This window comes from Lutra lutra, chromosome 14 (genome assembly GCF_902655055.1).
Source record: "Lutra lutra chromosome 14, mLutLut1.2, whole genome shotgun sequence".
Classification (NCBI taxonomy): domain Eukaryota; kingdom Metazoa; phylum Chordata; class Mammalia; order Carnivora; family Mustelidae; genus Lutra; species Lutra lutra.
The window spans coordinates 60,209,793-60,235,667 of record NC_062291.1 but is presented as its reverse complement, the minus strand read 5'-3'; the positions used below and the strand labels follow the sequence as shown (position 1 = coordinate 60,235,667).

The 25,875-nt window shown below is 44.9% G+C and overlaps 1 protein-coding gene across 3 annotated transcripts in view; it reads left to right on the top strand.

Annotated features, from left to right (window-relative positions):
* The window catches only part of DNMBP (dynamin binding protein), a 104,713-nt gene extending 80,341 nt beyond the window's left edge, over window positions 1-24,372 (top strand). For 2 of the 3 annotated variants that reach the window (XM_047702413.1, XM_047702415.1), the window contains 13 exons: window positions 1,499-1,692; window positions 2,540-2,639; window positions 5,909-6,056; window positions 6,868-6,885; window positions 7,201-7,400; window positions 9,415-9,545; window positions 10,524-10,628; window positions 14,146-14,274; window positions 15,545-15,877; window positions 16,219-16,398; window positions 18,343-18,541; window positions 20,806-21,353; window positions 22,721-24,372. In XM_047702413.1, coding sequence (XP_047558369.1) covers window positions 1,499-1,692; window positions 2,540-2,639; window positions 5,909-6,056; window positions 6,868-6,885; window positions 7,201-7,400; window positions 9,415-9,545; window positions 10,524-10,628; window positions 14,146-14,274; window positions 15,545-15,877; window positions 16,219-16,398; window positions 18,343-18,541; window positions 20,806-21,353; window positions 22,721-22,906 — 2,471 coding nt within the window. In that variant the 3' untranslated portion in view covers window positions 22,907-24,372. Of the gene's footprint in view, window positions 1-1,498; window positions 1,693-2,539; window positions 2,640-5,908; window positions 6,057-6,867; window positions 6,886-7,200; window positions 7,401-9,414; window positions 9,546-10,523; window positions 10,629-14,145; window positions 14,275-15,544; window positions 15,878-16,218; window positions 16,399-18,342; window positions 18,615-18,657; window positions 18,909-20,805; window positions 21,354-22,720 lie in introns of those variants that run through there. The other variant, XM_047702414.1, reaches the window with a different exon arrangement.
* The last annotated feature ends 1,503 nt before the right edge of the window (window positions 24,373-25,875 follow it).

Here is a 25,875-nt window from a genome sequence, read left to right as displayed (position 1 = left end):
ACTTTCTTACTTTTAGCCATTCGATGTTTCCGGTTCACCTGTACCTTCCTTGCCCCAATCTTAGTTATTTCTCCAAAGAATTCTGGTTTCTTTTAGTGGAGAGTGGTTTTTAGAAACCAGAATTTGGGTGCATTCTTTTTTAAACATTGGAATTCCTAGAGAAGGGGCAGTGGGGAAGATTTTTGAAGACTAAAATCTGATGCGAAAGCCTCGTTTTCCATAAATAGTACAAACATGTGTTTTTGCTTCTTAGATCTGCTAAAAATATTCTTGTGATCACACCCAGATTAGTATATTTACTCAACCAAATTCGTAGTTTTTTTAATGTGGATCTTTAAGGAATTTGAAATAAACTGAGCAGAGTCTGCTTGATTGTTGGGTTTTTTTCATGTTTATTTTTTTTTTTAATTTTTTTAAAAAAGATTTTATTTATTTATTTGACAGAGATGACAAGCAGGCAGAGAGGCAGGCAGAAAGAGAGAGGGGAGAAGCAGGCTCTCTGCTGAGCAGAGAGCCCGATGCGGGGCTCGATCCCAGAACCCTGGGATCATGACCTGAGCCGAAGGCAGAGGCTTTAACCCACTGAGCCACCCAGGCGCCCCTAATGTTTATTTTTAATGAACAAGTGCCATCCCATCTTTATAAATCTCATCATGTGTAGCTAACCATTATGTGTAGCAGCCAATAATGGGTTATTGTAAAAGCTAATGACCAGGTACATATTTATTTCCGTTTTTAGTTCATACGGTATGGTTCTACAGAGGTTCTTTTAGTTGAAAATACCATTAAAAAGAACTTCATCTTTCTAGTACTTTTGTATCTTCTAGGGCATTTGGAATAACAAGGTGCTCATGTCTTCATTAATGTTTCCATAGGGACAATCTAGATAATTTTTGTATATTTCATTGTGGATGTTCACCCTCCATCACGGTGACTGGAACACAGTAGGCCGTGTAAGTCACCCAGTTCTCGGACAGGTCATTCCCATCTAACTCTCGTCTTCTCCTTAGTTGTCATTGTCATGTTCCCCTAATATTCTTTTTAATGTACTCCATCAGTGTTTTTAATGTCCAGTTTGGTATTTCTGCTGCTGACCTCATGTATTCTCATGTATTGGGGTTTTTTTTTTTGTTTTGTTTTTTGTTTTGTTTTTTTTTACCTAATTAAGTGAAAGCAATTCTTATAAGAACAGCCCCTCTGTCAGCCTCTTTCCCAAGTGGTTTTGGATACTGATTTGCCCTCCTGAAGTGGGCCAGCTTCTCTTTTTTAGGATGAATTCTAGAAATGTTATCATACTGATGAGAGAAGTTCTCTTTGCAGAAATGGCTTTCTCAGCCCTTCATCTGCTCATAATTGGAACTGACGTGTGATCAGATTGCCTGGTGGTTGACAGCAATGAGACTTTGGTTCTCAAGGAATGTGTTCTTTTCAGCCTGAACTGTTGAAGAGTCTTGCTTCCACACCCGGAGCTGCTGACCAGTTCTCTCTTCCCTTCTAGAAATGACGCTGCTCTCCTCCCAGTCTTCATCACCAGTGGCCCCTCCTGGGTCCGTGTACACTGAAAACCCAGAGCAGAGGATGCTGGAGAAGAGAACCAAGGTGATAGAAGAACTTCTCCAGACAGAGCGAGACTACGTTCGGGATCTGGAAATGTGCATTGAGCACATCATGTTGCCCCTGCAGCAGGCACAGGTGGGAGCCGTGCGAGAAAGTTTGCTTTACCCCTAATGTGATTCTCCAAGCCTGGAGCATTAGGTTATGGGTGCTTTCACCACAAGGGTTACTGGGTTGGCTGTGACTGCTTCTCATGCTCTTAATTGAAGGGCCCCCACATGTGTGTGTCATCAACTTACGCTTTCAGCATCCTGTCACTTCCCAAGACTACTGTTAACTTACCAGACTTGCTATATTAGCTCCCGGGACATTCCCTGCTTCTTGGCTCCTAAAGACACTCCCAGGCAGTCTGGATGGTCGCTGCATTGGGAAGGTGGTATAATAATGAAGTCTGGGGATGGCGGGTTCGGTGGCTCTTGCACCTGACAGTACAGCGTTTGTTCAGGAAACCCTGACCTTCATGTGTGTGCCAGATACTTGTCTAGATGCTCAAGGTAGGGAAAAATGGTTAACAGCCTCCTGGGCATTTACTGTCCATATTGCTTGTCACTTGACCATCTGGGCCTGGCTTGGATTTATTCTTTTGGAACATTCACTCCTAAGAGCTAGTACAGGAAGTGGGCACTGCCATCAGATTTTGGGTTTTGCATGGGAATTTGTATCCCAATATAATTCTAGACCAAATTGGTAACACGGTCCTTTTACAAAGGTAGTGGGGGTGTTGAGGGAACTAAGAATAACTGGGTCAGGGACAAAGAGTGACACTAAAGACAATGCTGGGACGCTCCTCTTCTAGAATCTTGGTGATGGCAAGTGAAGATGACCTTCAACAGTTTGTACCATCCTTGAAGAGATGTTCCTAGTATGAATGGCATGCCATTAATTTCATTTCCATGCATCTTTACGTTTTGTCTCCCTTTCTCAGATACCAAACATTGACTTTGAAGGACTTTTTGGAAATATGCAGATGGTGATTAAGGCCTCAAAGCAGTTATTGGCAGATCTGGAAATCAGCGATGCTGTAGGTATGAGCTCCTGCCATTGCTTCAGAAGCAGCTCCCCCCCCACCCCCCAACCATCACATTTGTTAAACTTCATGGGTAGGAGGTAAGAGGTGAAGCAGCCTTGCTGGTACTGAGTGGGAAAATGAGATTCTAGCTACCTAGTTCAGGGGTCACTTGGCCCTCTGTTCTCCTTTATCTACGGCCTACGTTGAGGTGATGTCAGCAATAGAAGAGATTTTAGATGTCATATAGTGTGGGTTTTCCGGACTGACACTCCTGAGATCTCTAGCACAAGTTGCACCCAGTATCTACTTTTTTCAATAAAATAAAATAGAAAATACCAAATATACTGTAAAGAATAAGCACAGCTACAGTTTTTTGACACTTCAACTCTACATATTGAGTCACGATTTACAGTGTTGGCTGTCATGTGGGTCATGGTCAAAACTGTTTGAAAAACAGTCATCTGTTTTTAATCAACAAAGGAACTGTGTTAGTTATCTATTGCTTTGTAACAAATTATACCAAAACTTAGCAGCTTTAAATCAGGGACATGTATTACCCCACAGTGCCTGTGGCTGAGGAATCCGGGAGGGGCTTAGCTGGGTAGCTCTGCTCAGGGTCTCTCCTGAGGTGGGGGTCAAGCTGTTGGCCTGGACTGCCATCCTTTGGGGCTCAAGGATCCACTCCAAGGAAGCCTCCTCAGCTCTTTAGGCCCTAATTCCTTGCCCTTTGAGCCTCTCCATGAACTGTCCTCAGGACATGGCAGCTGGCTTTCCCCATTGAGTGATCCAAGATGGAGAGAAGGCTCAAGATGGGAGACCCACAGAGTCTTCTCTAACCTGATCCTGGATATGACATACTATCACTTCTGCCATATTCTGTTGGTCACACACACTAGCTCTTGTACAACATGGGAAGGACATCCTACCGTTTTGCTATTTTCCTGGAATTATGGTCACAAGATGCTACCGCAGTTCTAGCCATCCCCCTATACACATTGACACATCAGGCAGAAGGGAAAAGTAACCCTGTGTCATTTAAGAGTGAGCAGAGCTTTCCCACTGCTCTCCTATCAGATTTCTCTTTATTTCTCATTGGCCAGAACTGGGTCACATGCATATGCTTATTAAGCTGATTCGTGGAAAGGAGAATGTGACCATGATGTTGGCTTAAACTAGGTACTATTCACCTGACTCACCTGGGAGAGGAATGGCCACAGGAACAGGAATGCGGGCGAATTAAAGCTTTGGTGACCCACTAGCAAAGGGCAAATTTGGCATGAATTGCATAAGCAATTTTTGGGGAAGTCAGATTTATTTGAATATATTTCTTTGTTTTTTATTTTAATATATTTCTAATTTAGCTTATTTTTAATACATTCCCACTGCACATAGAGAGTTACAAAGAACAACTTAATGAAAAAGGCTCTTACCCATTCCCTCTCCACCAGCTCTTCAAATCAGAAGCACCCAGTGTTACTAGTTTTCTTCTCTTGCCTTCCAGAGAGTTTATCATATATCCACAATTACATATATATTTTCTCTACTCTAGGACCCAGCCTCCATTTTTTTTTTTTCAAATCACACAGGTAGTAAGGAATTATTCAAACTGTTCTACACTAAGCCTCACTCCCCAACAATAATGTACCTTCCAAGCAGTTCTATGAGCCAGGAATAGAAATGGAAAAAGTGTACAGAGAGGGGGAGAACTCAGCCAAAATCAAGGTAATACTGGGTGCTGGCGAAAGCAGCACAGAATTCTCATTAGTAGTCTGACTGGGGAAGGATTCTAGTGCAGGCAGGACAGGATCTGGTGAGGGAGGAAAGAACGGGGCTTGTCTGAGTAAGGAGATGAGAAAAAAGCACCAGGAGATTCTGGGTACATAGTGTTTTAGATTATTTTACACCTGTCTCACAGAAAGAAATCTATTTTACATCGTGACCCAGGATTTGTGTGTGTGTATGTCTGTGCTTTGACTGTGTCCAACATTGCCTGAGATTTTCTTTTCTATGCCATTTTATTTCCGCAAAGTGCTGAATGTGACCCACACAGTAGATCACATGACCCATTTATGGGTTGTGACCCACAGTTTGAAGGACACTGGAAATTAAGATGTAGGTTGGCTAGTTGGTGATTGGTGTAGAGCGGGCCCTACAGGGAAGGTCAGTGCAGTGAGTGGAGGGGCACACGTCAGCAGCAGCACGATCATGATGGTTCTGGAAATGTCGATGCGGACAGGGTGCAAAGGAATAACACAGAAGAAGAAGGCAGGCAGATATGTCAATATGGAGACAATGTCGATATGGAGACATTGGAGGTCAGGGCTCCCAAAGTCCCGAAGGTCAGGAAGGCAGCCAGCCCAGTCTGCTGCCGTGCCCGCTGAGCTGCGGGGACAGGCAGAAGTGAGGCTGCCCCGGAGAGGGCAGCGTGAGAGGGATATTTATGGGAGAATTCAAGTTTCTCTCACAGGAAGGAGCAGTAATTAAAGACGTAGGTTTAATGTAAATGAAAACTACACAAAAATAGAGCATTCCATAAGACAGCACATAGAGAATGGAGGTGACATTGAAGAGAAAGCAGTTGGGTTCCGTGGGGGGTTTCTGTCCAGAGCAGCTGGTAGGAAGGGTAGCAGGCTCACTAAGTGGGATCAGGTTTTAAGAGAGGACCTCAAGGGTGAGTGGACCTTGAGGAGCAGTATAGGCTGAAGAAGGAAGGACCAAGGAATTGTCAGATTCATTATGGTGATTATTAGTTTATAGCTATGTTTTGCTGTTTAATGCTTTATAAAGAAATACACATGTTACTGTCACAGATTTGGAATTTTTTAATATTATAGGTATTTTAATATAATAAACTTCATTTATAGTCCTGTGTATTTAATTCATGCACAAAGAAGAGGTTAGAAACTGCAGCAGTGGAAGGACTCTCTTCCTCACTGTGGTTTCCCTGGGGCTTAGAGAGTGAGGGGCCCTTACAGTTCTGATCTTACGTGGGGAGCACTGGCAGACACCTGTGCCTGACTGAGAAGGGACTGGAGACGGTTTCTGGGACCAGCTGTATGTGTGTGTGCTTTAAAAAATAAATATGTGGTAACATGGTTCTCTGAAATTTTGCTTTAAATAAATATGATTTTGAGCTATTTCATGGAAATGATAAATTGGGTGATTAGTCTCATTATCGTTTCTTATGATAGGATTTAATTGATAAAAGTTTGGTTATCCAGCCTGCATGGAGGCTACTGAGAAGAAAGTTACTAAAAACACTCTATGTTTACGTATAATCCAAAGGGCCTGTGTTTCTCGATCACCGGGATGAGCTTGAGGGAACATACAAGGTTTACTGCCAGAATCACGATGAGGCTATTTCATTGCTAGAAATCTACGAGAAGGATGAGAAGATCCAGAAGCATCTTCAGGACTCCTTGGCAGATCTCAAGTAGGAGTTTTGACCCCACTACACTTCCATCATAATTCTTTACTTCTGTCTTTGAGAAGTCAGTCTGTTCATAGGTCTAGACTTCTTATGACATCTGTCTTATTTTAATCATTAATATGTTATTATAGGTCCTGTTATGTAACTTGCTCTTATCATATTGCCTTTTCCCTTGAAAATCTTCAGTGGCTTCCCACTTCCTATCTGTAGATACAAAGTGTTAAGTTAGCATTTCAGGTAAGAAGCAGCCAGGAAGGGGCACCTTGGTGGCTCAGTGGGTTAAGGCCTTTGCCTTTGGCTCAGGTCATGATCCTAGGGTCCTGGGATCAAGCCCTGCATTGGGCTCTCTGCTCAGCAGGGAACCTGCTTCCTCCTCTCTCTCTGCCTGCCTCTCCGCCTACTTGTGATCTCTGTCTGTCAAATGAATAAAAAAAAAATCTTAAAAAAAAAAAAAAAGAAGCCGCCAGGGAGATAGTTGGTCCAAACAAGTAAGAACATAGGAAAGAAGACCCAATTCACCTATTTCTGACCCTCAGGTAAGATTCTCCTGGACTTAGGTTATAAGGATACAATATATGTCTGAGTAGATCAAAGTGAAGTTAGGGGCTTAAATAACTCTTTAATGGACTAGATATGCCTCCATAGATATTCATGATTTCCCTTTATCCCCTGTGATTTTTTTTTTTTTTGTCTGCCCAAGTAATAGGCATTACTTGAACTAATATATTCTCTGAAGAATGTGAGAATCGGCATTTAGCATTCCCTCTAAGCAGTTGTCTGGTTTTTTTTTTTTTTCATGCTCGCTGCCCTGTAGGAGCCTGTACACAGAATGGTAAGCTCATGTCTTTGTTTTCTTCCCTTATAGACAGAACCCTAGAAGTAGGCCTTTGCTGTATTTTTCTCCATAGTGCTTACCACAAAATGATACTTGCTACAGTGTTTGCTTGTTGCCTGTCTCCTTCCACTGCTAAATCCCTAGCACCTACCACAGTACCTGGTATTTATTAGGTGCCCAGAAAATATTTGCTGAATAAATGAGATTGGAATGGAGAGCGAGAAAACAGAGCTATATTTAAGAATCACAACCATTACCAGTAGTCCTTGTATTATTGACATTTGATTAAAAGTCTTTTTCCTTTTGTATCAGGGGATGCACAAATTACATTAATCTGGGCTCCTTCCTCATCAAACCTGTCCAGAGAGTGATGCGCTACCCCCTGCTGCTCATGGAGCTGCTGAATTCAACCCCAGAATCCCACCCTGATAAGGTGCCCTTAACCAGTGCAGTCCTTGCGGTCAAGGAGATCAATGTGAACATTAATGAATATAAACGTCGCAAGGACCTGGGTAAGAAAAGCATACTTGCTGAGAAGGAGGTATGCCCTTGACCATGCTCTCTTCCTCAAAAGAATTACTCCTTCACCAGGGATGGGCAAGGCAGGGGCTCGGTGATAGGGCTCTGCTGTAGAAATGGTGGCAGAATGGGGGGAAATGGGCTATGAAAAAGCAAGAACATAAAGTACAGCTGTGGAATATTGGAAATAAGGCACCTGTGATCGAGCTTGTATCAGTGAGAGTCTTTCCGAAGGATACAGAGAGTGGCTCATTCAGGCGCCGGTGAGTACTTTCTCCGCTCATGGAAGCCAAGCCTTTTCAATGCTTAGGCTTGTTTTCCTTCATCTTGTGTTGGATGTTTTACTACATCCACTCAGCTTAGGACTTTTCCTCTTCTTTCAGGAAACCCCAGTTTGCCCAGTCTCTGGATCCTATGACACCACTCTGGCCTGAGCTCCGCCCCCAGTGCTGTGTAGTCAGTTGCAAACCACGTAGCGCTTTCTTTATAGTGGAAGGAACTGAACCATATCTTTTCTCTTTCATCAGACCTCTCATGAGGCTCTAATTTGAACCCCCGATGAGTACAGCATGGTGACCATGCTAAACTGATTTGTTAGTCACACCCTCAAAGAATCTATAATATGGTATAACCTCTTTCTCTACCTTCTACCCACTGCGACACCCACATTGGTATGCAGTGTTGACTGTGCTCTTAAAACCCTCAGGCCTGCTAGCCCTTTGTCTTGGTTCCTATCTCCTTTTTGCCGCCCACCTTTTAAAATTTTATTTATTTATTTTTAAAGATTTTATGTGTTTATTTGAGAGAGAGTGAGCGAGCATGAAGTGGGGAGGGTCAGAGGGAGAAGTAGACTCCCTGCTGAGTGGGGAGCCTGATGTGAGGCTCGATCCGGAGACCCCGGGATTGTGACCTGAACTGAAGGCAGATGCTTAACCAAATAAGCCACCCAGGTGCCCCCCTTTCTTAACATTTAAATTCAGTTAATTAACATAGTATGTATTACTGATTTCAGAGGTTAAGTTCAGTGATTCATCAGTCTTATATAACACACAGTGCTCATGACATCAAGTACCCTCCTCAGGGCACCTGGGTGGCTCAGTGGGTTAAGCCTCTGCCTTTCGCTCAGGTCATGATCTCAGGGTCCTAGGATCGAGACCTGCATCGGGCTCTCTGCTCAGCAGGGAGCCTGCTTCCCCCTCTTTCTCTGCCTGCTGCTCTGCTTACTTGTGATCTCTCTCTGTCAAATAAATAAATAAAATCTTAAAAAAAAAAAAAGGTACCCTCCTTAATGTCCATCACCCAGTTACCCATCCCCCCACCCAACCTCCTCCAGCAACCCTCAGTTTGTTTTCTAAAATTAGGAGTCTTCTGTGGTTTGTCTCCCTCTCTGCTTCGTATCTCCTAATGTGATGTCGTCTTCATCTCCTACAACAACAAAGTATGCCTTTGTAGTGCCACCCAGTCTTCTCCCTGTGACCCTTCTGATGTCTCCAGACTTTTCTAGAGATTGTGCCTAAGGTATAACACAGTAGTTGATCACATGACTCCCGTGTAGCATTTTACTATACGAGACAATTGCATATAAATATCTCGTTTGTACATGATACCACTTAAGATGGTCTTATAAAGCAAGTAGTGTTCCTTCCTACATTTCATTGGAGAAGAAAATGAGACTCAGAGGAGTTAAGTGACTTCTGGGAGGCCACACCTTGATGAAATGACGGGCCCAGGTGTTGAGCTCAAAGGTGTCCTGGACTCCAGATCTTAGACTCTTCTCCCGACCCCTTGCTCCCTTTCCTCCTAACCACCTCTAGTCTGCACCATCTCTAGCTTCATCAAGTAGCCTGTCTCTCCATAACGGTGACTTGCATTCATGTGTTGTCTCTACTCAGCTACAAGCTCATTGAAAACAAGCACTAGCTGTAGTTTGGGTTGTTGATCTCATTTTGTGGCTCATGTTGTAGCCTGTCCATGCTCAGAGAAGGGCTTTCTTGACTCACTCCCTAGTCCTCAAGTACCGAAAGGGCGATGAAGACAGCCTCATGGAGAAGATTTCTAAACTGAACATCCATTCCATCATCAAGAAATCCAACCGCGTAAGCAGTCACCTGAAGCACCTGACCGGCTTCGCTCCGCAGGTGAGATTCCCACCGTTGAAGGCTTGGCGCATCTTTAGCAGCATTTCGGGGTTCCACATCGTGGGCTTCCTGCATGGAAGGATTCCTCATGTGGCATGATTCCCCTCTTAGTACCTCTTTCGGTGTTTGCCCCAGAGTGGATACAGGGCCCAGCCGCTCCTGTGCATGGGAATCCTCCTGCCCAGCCCTGCCCCCATGCCGTGCGGAACGGCTTACAGTGTGCGCAAAGGCTAACCGGGAGGCCTAATCAGTCATGGTATCATAGTCAATGTGGTTTTAGACACCTGGGAGGATCTTGTGACATATTTGGGGAGACCAAATTGAAGACATGAAGCTAGAAGGGATTTAAGAGATCACCGTAGTTCCACACAACTGTCAAAAATTTAAAAAATGTGAAGTGTGAGAAATTGAGTCATTTGGAAGCATTTGTCCACATCCCTGAGAGTGCATCACAGGCTTCATTGTCCAGCATACGTGCAGCCCGCGGCCAGTGGGGAGCAGTGGCTAGCAAACAATCAGTTGCCCAGTATTGCAGTGTGTTCTTCATATGCCCTAGTACTTAGGAAGATAAGAGTTGCAGGAGAGCGAGCTTCGTGTGGACAAGAGATTTAATCCAAGCTCAAAGAAAGGGACTTTGGCATAGGGACAGGAGAGGACATTCCAGGCAAGGGGACAGCTCGAGACAATGTACCGGGGTGAACGAATGTGGTCATTGGGGCAGGGAGAGAGCACCCTGACCAGAGCAAAGCATGTCTTCCCATCAGGAACAGGATGAGTTAAGGTGAAAGGCAGGACGGCCCACGTGTATTTTGGCGCTCTTTCAAGGTCATGTAGAGGTATTTAACTCAAGTATAATTCAGGGAAACATCAAAGGCTTGAAATTTGGAGAAAAGATATTTTTAAGAAAGATACTTTTACCAATAGGAGAGATTGAAAGAGAATCCAGATCGGCTAATAGCACTTGTTTATTTTGAACAGATCAAAGATGAAGCGTTTGAAGAAACAGAAAAGAACTTCCGAATGCAAGAAAGATTGATCAAATCTTTTATCCGAGACCTGTCTCTCTACCTGCAGCATATCCGGGTGAGAGAAGGCACTGCTCTGCTTAGAATCACACAAGCTGGAATTCTGTCCGTTTTCCTGCTTGTCCACCTACTGTGGGATGCGTTTTGAATAATTTGGACTCAGACGACCACTGTCCCCTGATATACTTGTTCCTGGGGGTCCTGTAGCGTTTGGAAGATGAGCACGCTGAATCTAAATTCTAGAGCAGTCTGCTCCTTCCCCCCCTCTCGCTTTCACCGACCTCCCCACCACCTTTTTCTTACCGTCCCCTGTCTAGTTGTTTGTGAAGCACTTGTCACAAGTTCATTTCTCAAGATCATTTCAAAGCTCGAATAGTATGAGAATGGTTCCCATTGGAGGCATGTGTTCTCATAATAATGTAAATTTCCATCTAATTTAGTTGCCGTATACGAGGCCTCCAAAGCTGTTAGAATCATGAATGGGTCTGGAGAGCTGGGGGGGCTGAGGAGGTCAGGAGGTGTTTGCTTCTCAGTCAGAGGTGGAACTAGACTCCTTTCTGTTCGGGTATCTCCTTCTCCTATGGGATTCACAGAATGGTGTTTGCTTCACAGAATGGCATATCATGTACCCCTGTCCTTCACACATGACGTCTCTTCCTATGAAACTGTTTTCTTAAAGAGAGATCCTCTGCTTGCTTAAAAACAAAAACAAAAATTCAGGAAAATGGTACAAATTCGAAAGGTACCAAGGGGTAAATAAAAAGTGGAAATAATTCTTCCTCCAACCGGTCTCCCAGGCACCCTCTAGAGACACAATCTGCATTTATCAGATTCTCCTCTCATTGGAGATAATCATGTGTGTGTGTGAGAGAGAGAGAGAGAGAAAGGGAAAGGTACACACTGTTGAGCATCTTGGGTGTTGCACATAGTAGTATTTTGGAAGTCATTCTAGACCAATGCACACAGAACTGCCTTTTTTTTTTTTTTTTAAACAACTACTTAGTATTTAATGATATGGGTGTGCCACAACATGTTTAACTTGTCTCCCATTGATGGACATTTATTTGTAGTTGGCAAATGATATATTGGCCCAAGATAAATCATTGTAGATACATCATTTTCTGATCTGTGAGAGAATATCTGAACACCAGAGGACTAGATGTGCTGAGCGGAATCACAGCGCACGTACACATTGTACCAGGGAAGACTCCCTATTGGTCGCGTATGAAAGGATTTCCCCCATCCCTTACTAACACACGGTGTTACCAAATCAAAATGTCTTCTCTTTGCAAGATAGGTTAAAAATGCTATTTCCACATAGTTTAAGTTTGCATTCCTTATGAATGAAGTTGAGGATATTTTCCTATCTTTAAGTCATTATATTCCTTTTTCTTTCATTTGTCTATATCTTGAGGCCCTTATTTATTTGATAATCCTTCTCTTATTGACTGGTAGTACTTCTGCATTGTTGGAGAAAATAGGAGAGGCCTTTGTGTATGATGATAGTTTACCACTATTTCTCCCTCAGTTTGTTGACTTTTGAGTTTGCTTCAGTGTTTTCTCCATGTTGAAAATGTTTAGGTTTGCATGGTCTGAACTTTTCTTTTATGGCGTCGTAGGTCTATGTCATACTTGAAAAGTTCTTTGCTCTTCCAAGGTAATCAGTATCTCCCAGGTTTTAGTATTTTTATTATTTCATTTTTTTAAAGTTGAAGTCATTGATATAGTTGGAATTTAGTATATAAGGTTGAGGTAGGGATCCATTGTGATTTTTTTTTTCACACCTGCTTTTCCAATTATCATTTATTAAATAATCCCTATGATTTGAAATGCTCCCTACATTTCCTACATGCCCCTAAGTAGCAAACTCTCTCCCTTCATGTTTTAAGTATATAATTATTTAAAAATTAGGGTTTATAAGATTTTTTAAGAGCACATTGGCTTAAAGTGAGAAATTTGGCAAAAACAGTGTTGATACCACCCCCAAGTATAGTCCCTGGTCTAGGACTTTGCCTTACAGTTCCTCTACTTTCAGTACCCTCCTATTGGGTGTTTTCGCCCCATGTTTTCTTTTCTTCTTCTTTTTTTTAAAAGATTTTATTTATTTATTTGACAGGGAGAGGGTGAGATCACAAGTAGGCAGAGAGGCAGGTGGGGTGGGGGTGGGAAGCAGGCTCCCCGCTAAGCAGAGAGCCCAATGCGGGGCTCGATCCCAGGACCGAGATCATGACCTGAGCTGAAGGCAGAGGCTTAACCCACTGAGCCACCCAGGCGCCCCATGCCCCATGTTTTCTAAGTGTGTAGCAAGCATATATCCGAGTCCCCAGCTCTTAAAAGGCCTATCTCCATGGTAGTGGGTGGGACATAATGGAACAGACACAGCCATTTGATGGGCAGGTCAGTTTGGTTCTGACTGCTAACCAGAAATGAAGGGAGAAGACGTTGAACGGTTTCATCACTGACATAAAATGAAAAGCCCTGCCACATAAAATTAGCTGGATCCACGGAGAGAGAGCAAGCTGGCAAGAACACAAGCTGAGGGACATTGACTATATGTGGTATCTACCTTGGCATGTAGTCTACTATTTTGAGATTTCAACCACATTTTTTTTTTAAAGATTTTATTTATTTATTTGACAGACAGAGATCACAAGTGGGCTGAGCAGAGAGCCTGATGTGGGGCTCGATCCCAGGACCCTGAGATCATGACCTGAGCTGAAGGCAGAGGCTTAACCCACTGAGCCACCCAGGTGCCCCAATCAGCATTTTTTAAAAGAAAATGAGAGGACATCTCTTTTCACATTTATTCTCCCACTCAGGAGGAATTAGGAAGATGACACAATTTCTCCTTCTGAGGAAACACGATGTCTACGAAATAATAGGCCTTCCCCTAACTTCAACTAAAAAAGGAGAGAACCCAGCATTGTTTAAGTAGCCAGAGAAAACAGCCTGGGATTTTAAATGTGTCAGGATCCATCAGGAACAGTTTTCTATTGCATTTATTTATTCATTTACTCAGCAAGTGATAATTGAGTCAGTGAACAAAACAGACAAAAATCGCTGCCCCCCTGGAGCTTACGTATTTTCAGGGGGTTGTGGGTGGGGGGGATTAGAGTCAGTGAGCAAACATTAGTAAGTGATCTTGTCTGCAGCGACAAAGGACAGAGCAGTCAGGTGTGTCTGAGTGCAGGAAGTGGGGCTGTAATCTGCGTAGGGTCCTGGCCAGCTTTTGGAGAAGGTGACACCATGAGCTAACGCTTGCAGGAGGAGAGGTGATCGCTCCTTGACATGATCCTGCAGGAATCATTTTGGGCTCAAGTTGGGAACATAAAGGAATGCTAAGGAGCTGAAAAACTGTCACTACTTTTTCCTATGAGTAAGAGTCTTAAGCTTTTCTCTGTGCCTCATAAATCACAGTTGATCAGAGTGTCCTTATTTCAAAGCTAAAATACTGTGCTAGAGAGAAAATTTTTAATTTTTTAAATTAAATTTTGTACCATTCTGCCAACAGGGATGAATGGTGAAGGCTAGAAAGTTCTGTCTGTCTTATCGCATTTGTTTCTAACCGGCTCCAGGAATCGGCGTGCGTGAAAGTGGTGGCAGCCGTGAGCATGTGGGATGTGTGCATGGAGAAGGGACACAGAGACTTGGAGCAGTTTGAGAAGGTGCATCGCTACATCAGTGACCAGCTCTTCACAAATTTCGTAAGTGACTCTTCCTTCAACCCTCTTTTCGTAGGGTGGCCTTCTCCCCGGGGTTCTTGAGCACCCGCTCTGTGGAAAAGTTAATTCCACAGAGACATACCGTGTGCCTCAGGAATACCAGTCATCCTCTGGCTCCATCCGTATCAGGGTTTTATATTCAGAACAATGGCTTTTAATTAGTTAAAAGGACAGGTTGGGCCTCTGGTATTCAAAGAGAATTTTTTTATAGCTTGTGATCAGTCAAGTTTGAGGAGACAGAGGCAAACTGGGAAATTTCATCTGGTATCACTGTTGATAACTCTGAAGAAAAAGGACAACTGTAGGAGCCCTAACTTAGAAAGAAATATTTAGTAGTTTCAAAGTTAACCAATGGATCTTTGAAATGGCATGTGCTTCCTTATAAAGATGGTACTAAAGGCCAAATTGCTCTGGCAATTCTAAATATAGATGTGGGATTGTTTGATGGTGAGGAGAGAGGAGTGGGGTTCGAAGGTTTCTTGGAAATTTCTGGATGGCTTCAGGCTGAAGAAAGCATTCATTCACATTTGAGGAACTTATAGGTGTTCTCACAACAGTAGCATCTTACTGAAAGAAACATACTAAGTCCCTATTTATGTTCTTTACGTGACACTATCCTACCCCTCGATGTCTGTCCTTCTAGAACAAATTAAAGAGAAAAATCTTTTGAAAAGTAGAAGCAGGTGTTAACAAGTAGTTATGATTAGAAAAGGTATGGTGGGTGTATGAAGGCTTCTCCCCCTCAGAAGTCTGCAACAAGTACCTCTTGGGTTAAATTCGAGCCATGTAGACCTGTGTACTAAGCTGTGATACCCGGCAGACGACCCTGTTATCCACGGTGGCGCTAAGGCGGGCTCAGCACATTTCGCAGACTCTGGCAAGTGCATATGATTGATGAAGGTTATACATTGAGAAGTTTTTATAAAATGTGTGAGTCTGTCTGGTGTTGGGTAAGTAGAACGTGTTGGACCTGCGTGGGTTTCCATTGTGCTGGAGGAGCAAAGCAGGCACTGCAGGATATCACAGATCCGCCCGACGGGTGTTTCAGGGAAGGACATATATCCGCGGTGACGGGTGGTCACTGGACTTACCGTGCGGATCGAGTCTCAGTAAATACAAACCCGGATAAATACAAAGTAAATACAATTTACAAAGTAAATACAAACGTTGTCTGCCCGAACCTGATGGTAGGTTAAAATCAGAAATAGGGGATCCGGAAGGGCTGACCCCTGTGGTTGTCTTGTCCCCACAGAAGGAGAGGACGGAGCGGCTGGTCATCTCTCCCCTCAATCAGCTGCTGAGCATGTTCACGGGGCCGCACAAGCTGGTGCAGAAGCGCTTCGACAAGCTGCTGGACTTCTACAACTGCACCGAGCGGGCGGAGAAGCTGAAGGACAAGAAGACCCTGGAGGAGCTGCAGTCTGCCCGGAACAACTACGAGGCCCTGAACGCGCAGCTGCTGGACGAGCTGCCCAAGTTCCACCAGTACGCGCGGGGGCTGCTCACCAACTGCGTCCACGGCTATGCCCAGGCCCACTGCGACTTCGTGCGCCGGGCGCTGGAGCAGCTCCAGCCGCTGCTGTCGGTGCGTGTGCCGCCCACCCTCCCGTCCGTGTCCCGCCCCCCAACCTCCGGCATGGTAGAGGGGTCGCAGGCTCTCCCAGTGTCCTGGGAGTGCACATGTGGGGTGCCTGAGAAAGTCTTCCCGCTGGAGAGATTAGAGAGGGCCCGGGGTCAGGCCTGTCCCACCTGGAATTTCCTGGCCCTTGCCTGTGTCTGGGGCTTCCAAGGGGCTCTTTCCACCCTGCAGAGCCGCGGAGCGGTGGAGAGCCACTGGCGGGGCCACGGGACCCACACCCGGCAAGCTTGGGTCCTCCATCCGTGGTCTCTCTCTCTCTCTCTCTCTGCCCCGCCCGCCAACTCCAGTTACTTAAAGTCGCCGGCAGAGAGGGCAACCTGATCGCCATCTTCCATGAAGAGCACAGCAGGGTCCTGCAGCAGCTCCAGGTTTTCACCTTCTTCCCGGAGTCCCTTCCTGCCGCCAGGAAGCCCTTTGAGAGGAAGACCATGGACCGCCAGTCAGCGCGGAAGCCGCTCCTGGGCCTGGTGAGTGGGGGGGTTCGGGCTGGCCTGGTCAGCGACGCCCTCTGTGTCCCGGAGCAGGCCGCTTAGCCCGGTTCTCAGCTAATGGACGCGGGTATCATACTGACATCAACAAGTTATTATGACGTTCAGACGGGCTCGTATGTGTAAAGCACTTAGAAATGGCCTGGCACAGAGCGAGCGTGGCACAGGGAAGCTGTCTTCATTGTTACTGCTGATGCACCCAGCTTCGGCCACAGAGGAGCGCTTTCACAGGAGTTTAAATATCTTAACGTAATGGAGGATAAAGGCCATGGAGTTCTCACATCTGTCTGGGCTCCTGCAGGCAATGTCCCTGAGCATCAGAGTGGGTAAGGCTAGTGACCATCAGTAGCTTTTTTACACTCAATATGTCTGTCAGAACAGCTTCTGAAAAGCATTCTCAGATCTTAGTCTATCCAGTGAATGGAGTTTGCAAAGGACTAATATTAATACTTTGATCAGTTAATAAGGAAACTGATTTAAGGGTATGTTAATTCTGCCAGGCTTCCCGGTGTTCGATCATGTATTGGAAAAGGTACCAAGGTGGCTCAGTCCGTTGGGCATCTGCTCGGGTAATTCCGCTCAGATCATGATCCCGGGGTCCTGGGATCAGGCCCTGCATCAGGCTCCCCACTGAGCGGGAGGTCTGCTCCTCCCTCTCCCTCTGTCTGCTGCTCTCCCTGCTTGTGTGCTCTGTCAAATAAATAAAAATTAAAATCTTAAAAAGAAAAAAAGTAATTATCTGATACATGGCCAAATTGTTCATGGCTGACTGCTTTTCTACCCAAAGTAACATTCTTTTAGAACTCATTTCCAAAGTAGGATGAGATACACCAGATTACATGGGGCCATAATTGGAAAGATTATTGATCTCTGTTGACAATACATTGCTCTGTATAATCTCATAGGCATTAATTTATATTACCTTAAAAGGGAAAATCAAATTTATTATTACTTTTATTTTTTTCTAATTTTTACAAATCATAATTGTTTTTATAGATGGGGAAGTCAAGATAAGGAAAGTCTCAGTTTATTTAAAAAAAATTTTTTTTATAGATTTTATTTATTTATTTGACAGACAGAGATCACAAGTAGGCAGACAGGCAGGCAGAGAGAGAGGAGGAAGCAGGCTTCCCGCTGAGCAGAGAGCACGATGTGGGGCTCAATCCCAGGACCCTGGGATCATGAACTGAGCTGAAGGCAGAGGCTTTAATCCACTGAACCCACCCAGGCACCCCCGGGAAAGTCTTAGTTGTTTAAATTCATATAGCAAAACAGAAAATCTTGTAATATTACTTATATAGTTTGACTCTTCTGGTGGCACTTCTTTTTAAAGTTTTATTTTTTTTTTTAAGATTTTATTTATTTATTTGACAGAAATCACAAGTAGGCAGAGAGGTAGGCAGAGAGGGAGGGGGAAGCAGGCTACCTGCCGAGCAGAGAGCCCGATGCGGGGCTCGATCCCAGGACCCTGGGATCATGACCCGAGCCGAAGGCAGAGGCTTTAACCCACTGAGCCACCCAGGCGCCCCTAAAGTTTTATTTTTAAGTAATCTCTACACCATGTGGGGCTTGAACTCACAACCCCGAGATCAAGAGTTGCACATTCTACCGACTGAGCCAGCCAGGCACCCCACGTGACACTTAAATCACATTTTTTGGTCACAAGATAAAGAGATGTGGCACTAAGATGGAACATTAAATTTTCTTAATAGCTACCAAGGCATAAAACATGAGTTAAGATCATGATTTTTACCCAGCCACATGGACTGTCTCAGGCTCAAAAACATCCGATGGGAGTAGCGAGGGGCTGGCTGTCGTTGTCCCCATTTCTGAGACTCAGACTGTGAGCTGAGATTAGTTGTGACCATGGTCTGGTGGCCAGGGAGGACTTGTGTCTACTGCGTCTCCTGTGTTGCCTTCCAGCCAAGTTACATGCTACAGTCGGAAGAACTCCGGGCCTCCCTTCTGGCAAGGTATCCCCCTGAGAAACTCTTCCAAGCAGAACGGAACTTCAATGCCGCTCAGGACTTGGATGTCTCACTTCTGGAAGGGGACCTGGTGGGCGTGATCAAAAAAAAAGACCCCATGGGCAGTCAGAACCGCTGGCTGATTGACAATGGAGGTAGGAATGGTAGACCTCATATTACTCTAACTCTAAATGAGGAGAAAGTTATTTCTGACTGTACCCAAATCTTGTCTAGGCCAAAAAAGAAAAAGAAAAAAAAAAAAAAAGAAAAGAAAACGAGAGTCTTTGATTAAAGGGGAAAAATAACCTTGCAAGTTCTGTCCATCTTGGGAGAGTGCAGTGCCCAAGTCATTACCAAAACAAAACCTGTCTTTGGTTTTGGTTTTGTTTTCACAAATTCCAGAAGGGGCTCCATTTCTTACCTTTGCAGGCTCTTGCCAAGGTTCATAGCTCTTCCAGGCCATGCTTATCGGCACCCGAGCCCTTTCAACCTATTCCAAGTGAACCACAAAATAAGCTGCCCTCTTCCAAGCTCTGGAAATGTTTTTTTTTTTTTTTTTTTTTTTTTTTTAAGATTTTATTCATTTCATTTGACAGACAGAGATCACAAGTAAGCAGAGAGGCAGGCAGAGAGAGAGAGGAGGAAGCAGGCTCCCTGCCGAGCAGAGAGCCCGATGCGGGGCTCGATCCCAGGACCCTGGGATCATGACCTGAGCCGAAAGCAGAGGCTTTAACCCACTGAGCCACCCAGGCGCCCCTGGAAATGGGTTTTGAGAGTGTGAACTTAGAACCTGTAGTAAAGGGTTTTTTGTTTGCTTTACTGGTTTTACCTCATGACTAGGGAATGGCTTTAAAAATAGCTTACAGCTTTTTTCTAGCAGGGATGGTGGCAGAGGCTAGGGGGTTTGTTGGGTACAGAATTTAAAGAAAAGTAAAAAAAAAAAAAAAAAAAATCCATGTCATTTCTCCACTATTCCAAAAATCCAAAAAGCTCTAAAAAACAAAGGGCTTTTTTTCCCAGAACTCACTTGCCAAAACCTTCCCTGATCTGAACTTATTTGGTAGCAAAATCCCAGCAAAGTCTTGTGAACCTGTTTATAATTGTTACTCCTCTCTTTTGATGTGAATAGTCATACCTTATAGAAACATCAGTGGGTTTAATTTTGAGGCGGTGACCCAGACCCTGCTGGGGATGTCATGCCATAAACCATATACAGACCTGATTCCTTTTCCTAAATTCAAAAAGGCTGAATTCCAAAACCTATCTGGCTCTTAGCATTTTAAATAAGGACTGTGGGCCTATACAATAAACTTCTCTGTTCACACCACCGGAATGGAAAATTGTGACATTCTCAGTTTGAAAGTATTTTGTGGATCTCCTCCCCCGCCCATCCTTCCTGCTTACCCAAAAGAATGGAGATTGGCAGTGGGAAAGGAACACAAGGATGGAGGGCGATGGGCCGGGGAAGCTGCTGATGGGTTCACAGAAGGGTTCCCAGTAACCATCCAGGCTGTTCAAGAAACTGTTCCACCCCTGGGGCTTTTATCTACGCCATCCCGGTGAGTGGTGGCAGGAAGCCCACAGTATTAGGATTGGCAGTTAGACCCTCTACCCCTCACCATCTGCCCAAGGGAAACCACTCCCTCTGCCCCCATTAAGGCAGATATAACAAAAACACATTGAAGATGAAGACGGAGATGGCTGTTGGTCGCATGGACGTTGCATGCTCTGGGTGCTTCCCTTGACAGATCCTCCTTTCTTACTTAGTATTATACAAAATGTACCTGTGGATCAAGGATTTCAGTCTTATATGTTGCAAAGTTTGAGCTGCAGACCCCTCTGTCATTATCTTAGGACATTTATTAAAGTGATCACGTGCTGTGCCCGTGTTGCGTCCACACGAGCCCCCATAGACTGCCTCCTGCCTTAGCCTGTTCTCACAATATGTCTACCACGTTCCCAGACCACACGTGGAGATTCAAGTGCCCTGGATGGAAAAAGGGCTGGTGGCCATCTCCGAGTGGCTCAGTCACTAGGAGGATGGTTTTTAAAATCCCTTTTTCCATACTCAGTGTATCTGAGCACATCCTTAGTTTAGTCTCTCCTAGCCTTTGTTTCCATGATGTAGATATCCTGTTCAGTTTTCTTCATCTGCTCATTCTCAAGCACATGGCCACTTGTATTACTGCCCCCTTGAATGTCCACAAGGACTCCCGGCACTCACCTTTCAGGCAGTGGTAGTAAGTTTGCCCTGGCAGGTAGCCACAGGGTTGTGTCTCCTGGGATTGACTGTCCCTAAGCATCTTATTTTGTGTCTCTCACTATTGCCTTTACTTTTCAACCGTAGTTTTTTCTTCGTTGACTCTGCCCACCACCCATTCCATTAAAAGCACTTCCTGTTGACTCTTCCTCCCTGTAGTCACCAAAGGCTTTGTGTACAGCTCCTTCCTGAAGCCCTACAACGCACGCCGCAGCCACTCGGACGCCTCGGTGGGCAGCCACTCATCCACTGAGTCGGAGCTGGGCAGCTCCTCCCCCAGGTTCCCACGGCAGAACAGCAGCAGCACCCTGACCTTCAATCCCAGCAGCATGGCCGTGTCCTTCACCTCGGGGTCTTGCCAGAAGCAGCCTCAAGATGCCACTTCACTGAAGGAACTGGACCAAGAAGCTCTCAGTGCATCCTTAAATTTGGGTTGTTCAGAGAGCAGTCCTTCCAGATGCCCCACACACCCAGACCCCAGCTCCCAGCCCAGGTCATGGGACCTCCCGGAGGCAGCCAGAGACGTTCACCCGCCTGCCCCTGCCCTCAGGAGCTGCAGGAACTCCAGGCATCCAGAAACGGCCGGTTACTCCCTACCAGGGCGAAACGGGCAGGGAAAAGACCTTATGAGAGGGTGTACGAGAACATCCCAGTCTCTGGAAGACAAAAACGAAGAGCCAGAAAGCAGGGAGGCAGAAGGCAACCAGGCAAGTGCTCACTGGTCGCCGTGTGGCAGACATGGCGGGAGTGTTGGGGGGTAGGTGAGGAGCGGGGGAGTCCGAGGCACGCCCAGGGCCTGGTTGGTAGTCTGGGCTGAGCTCACCGACAAGTCTTGTAAAGCACACACAGAAACTCACTCTAGGAGTGAGCACCTCCATGCCTTCAGGTTGGCTGACACTTCCCGGGCTGTTTCTGGGCCCCTTCTGGGCCCCTTCTGCTGTGTCGTTGGGCATTCACAAGGTGTTACAGCGAAAACCTTTTCCACTCTGCCAGCTCATAATCCCTCATTGTATAAAGCCTGCCATTTATCCCATCTATTTGTTTTTTTATTCAAATAGCTCTGTGTTTTCCCCCTGGAATTTAGAAATAACATTCTCAGTTTTTTCTATTCTTTTTATAATGGCCTATTTTTGTCTTTATGAATTTGAATAAGCTTTTGTATCTTGAACATATTAAACCTACCTATTTTAAGGTCACTTTCACATTCGTGGCTGGGGAACCCCTGGTTGCCTTTGCTCCCTCTTGCATCAGGGATTTTCCATGTGTGTCTTAGACCATCTCTCTGTGAACTCATCTCCAGCAGGGTTGCCTTTGAGAGACTCAGATGTGTCCTGGGTTGTGGAGGCATTTGCCTCTGCCAAGCTCTGGATTCCAAAAGACCAGTTTTCAACACAAGCTTCTCAGCTCAGTCTTTCTACGCCACATTCCTCAAGACTACAGATGGGCTTAGGGAATTGCCTGTTCCTCAGGTGATTCTGCTACTGCCCACTGCCTAGGACAGACATCCAAGTTTTGGGCCAGTCAGTGGACCCTTTTCCTAGACATATGGAAGGAGGAGATGGCCCCCCTTTTTTAAAAATTATGATTTTGTTTAAAAAGCTCACTTCTCGCTTCATCGACTCCTCCAAGTCGTAAGAGTCTATTTTCATCCTTGTGCCTCCCTGGACTTTGTGGCTTTGCCTCCCTGGACTTCGTGTCTTCCCCTCCCAATCACTGAGCACTGCCTATCAGCCATATTGGCTGAAAGTTCCTTCTTTCACTTTTTAAGACAACTCTAAAAGAGTAGAAGGATATAAATTTTGGTTTTCTTTGAATCTGCCCTGTTCATTATGGTAGCTACTAGGTCTATGTAGCTATTTAAATTTAAGTTAGTTAAAATTAAATAAAATTTAAAATTAAGTGCCTCAGTCTTACTGGCCATACTTCCAGTGCTTGATAGCCACATGTGGTTAGAGGCTGCCATATTGGATAGCACAGGTATAGAACATTCCTATCACCACAGGAAGTCCTGCTGGACAGTATTGCTCCAATCAGGGTCCCAAGTTTCCCAACTCACTTTCTCTCCCTCTCATAGGTCTATTTTGCTGTGTATACCTTCAAGGCACGGAATCCAAATGAGCTGAGTGTGTCAGCCAATCAGAGACTCAAGATCCTGGAGTTTAAAGATGTTATGGGAAATACAGAGTGGTGGTTAGCCGAAGTTAATGGGAAGAAGGGCTATGTCCCATCCAATTATATCCGCAAAGCTGAATATACCTGAACTTATTCTCCTTCTCGCTCAACCTTGCTGCCTTCACTTCCTTCTGCTGAAGGGTCCTGGTGGCCCCGCGAGAGGGCACCTGCTCCTGGGACACCGGCCCCATCCGCACTGTTTAACTACGGCATGGCACAGGACACAAGATGAGATTTGTTTCCCGCCATTGGGTTGTCAACTTTGATGCTCACTAGACTTTCTAGAATTTGAAATGGACCCCAGGGCTTGTGAATGACTCTGTGACCATGAGAAGAAAGGCATGTCTTGGGTCAGCCTTTGGAAATGAGAAATTTCCCGTGGGAAGACCAGTATCAGATATATGCTGGAGGCATGCTCCAGCCTGAGAAGATGTGGGCTTGGGTTGTACCATACTGAGTTTGGGGTGGTCCCATGCTCCGTGAACAAATGACCAGATACTGACTTGGATGAAGAGAATTCTCTGGGAGCCCTTATAGACTGCGCTTCCGCATATGGCAAGAAGTTTGTTGAGATTGTACCAAATCTGGTATTTCAACGCTTCCATGTTTAGTACACATTCATACATACACCCCCACCCCTAATTTCCAAAAGTCCCTCAAATACTACCATCTGTAACCTTATTTGTTTCAAATACTGCATTCCCAGATTGGCTCGGCAACATTCAGTTGTGTTCTCTTTTTTAAAAGCATTTAGGGTCTTTATTTCCCTTCATCATTTCTGTGAATGGGTCTCTTCCCTTTGAGATGTACAACCGTCTACTCCTTTCTGAGAGTCACCTGCACCTTATCGAGTCCGTGTGTGATGTCTCCTGGCCCTTCACCCAGAATCCAATAACAGATAGCTTTTCCTAGGAGAACAAGGTGAGAGCTTCAGCCACCCCATGGAAAGATCTTGCCTTACAGTGAGCTGAACCTGTTTGGCCTGGCGGAAGCCTGGATGCCTTTCTCCTTCATCCGCACTACTGTCCACAGATGCAGAAAGCCTAATGCTCATGTATCGTATGAATGAGAAGTGGTCCCAGAGGTAGCTTATCCAAGACTTGGAAATAAGCATTTTCTGTTTCACCACTAACCTCCATGCTTCAGAGACCATAGTCTAAGCCAGACAGATTCTAAAGTGCCTGATCGTCCCTCCATCTGGTCTCAGGAAGATCTCCGCTAATCCTTACACAAAGAATCTCTCCCTGACTATTCTATTTAAGCAAGGCTCTTATTCTTAAGGTTTGCCCCAGATATGAGGCCTACCTTGGAATAGAAAACTAAACTTTTGTCTCAAGAAAAGGAATTAAGAATACCTGACAGCCCCCTGCTCCTTCAACTGCACCTTTGGCCTTAAAAATCCTGATGAACTGGGAGACACCTATGGGCCCCTTAGCCTTGTGTGTCTGCGGGTTGGTCAGAAGGCAGCAATGCGAGTCTCTTGTGAATAGCGTTTATATTTAGAGATGTTTATATTTAAGTAGCTATTTTATAAATAAAAGCATTTCTATGGGCCGTGTGTTTTCTTGATTACCGTCCATGTGTTTAGCCTGAACCTTGTCGGATTTCTGAAGGTACCTTTTTGACAATTCAAAACGATGGTGAGATTCCAGACAATGAGAGAGGCTAACTGAAGAAATTCCAGTCAAAAATCCATTGTCAAATATAATTTCAACAGAATTCCCATACCCTCAAAAGATGCCCATGTTGCAGGTGATTGCCTCTTTATGCTGTTTTGTACTATAAAATGCTAGTGGAACAGAACTGAAGGCTTTAAACTGGAGACCCTAAAAAAAAAAAAAAAAAAGTATTTCATGGCTGTCAAGTCCAACGGCAGTGTCTTCGTCCAGGACTCCTCCCAGGTGCACCCACTAGCCGTGCCGCTGCTGAAAATAAATAATAAACAAACAAACTGGAGACCCTATAAGGTAAGTACTTTGCTGATATCACAGAGATGGAAACTGACGCCCTAGAGATGAAGTAACAAGGCATGGAATAGCAGCTGGGCGAGGATGTGGACGGTAGGGGGAGAAATAGCAGGAGCACTGGCCGTCCAGGGTTGGGGTGGGGGGTTTGCTGTGGGTGAGGGGAGACCCTGGACCATGAAGCAATTACCTGATACTGTGAAGGGAGAGAAAACACGATGGGATAGGTAGACTCTGAGAAGAAATTTATCAGTCAGCTAGGCCAACTCTTACTTTATGGACTAGGAAAGTGGGATCTAGAGACATTGTGACTTCCCCAAGCCACGCATTGAGTTTTTAATGGATCCTGAATTGAAATTTGGGTCTTGGGTTCTCTAGCTGAGTCTCTCCACCTTGTTCTGGAGCCAGACGGTCTGGCTTCAGATACTTAAGAGCTTTGTGACCTGGGCAACTTACCCAACCCATTCTTCCAGCTTCCTCATCTAAAGTAGGTGGTAATTCTATCCGCATCATGGGTTGTTGTAAGGATTGAATGAGTTAGTACATGGAGAGTCCTAGAGCTGCCTGATCCTTAGTAATAAATTGGAGAGCCCTTGGGGTCCAAGTCAAGGAATTTAAATTTGATGAGTCTGGTAGTAAGAAACTCTGGTAGGCTCTTTAATGGATTGTCTGTTTTAGGAAAGCTAAATGTTAAGGGGATGATTGAGAGGGAGGACAGATCAAAGGCAAGAAAATCTAATTAGTTGGAAAAAAAGGTAACTGCTTTGGGCATCAGATTGCTTGAGAGTGGAAAATAGCATTCTATAAAGACTGCAATTGAAGAAATGATGGAATCACTGACAAAAGGGAGATCACTGGGATGGGAGCAGGTTTATGAAAAGATGAGGTTTGTCATATTAAACACGAGATGTCTGCCTGTCTTGCTACTCCAGGTGTGGCCTTCAGCCCAGTAGCATCACTGCAACTTGGGAATTAATGGAAATGCAGGCCCCTCCTGAGCATCCCAGGGCTTAAGATCCTGACGTGATTTATGTGCACAGGACAGTTTGAGAACCATCTGTCAAGGCAATTTTTTTTTTTTTTAAGATTTTAT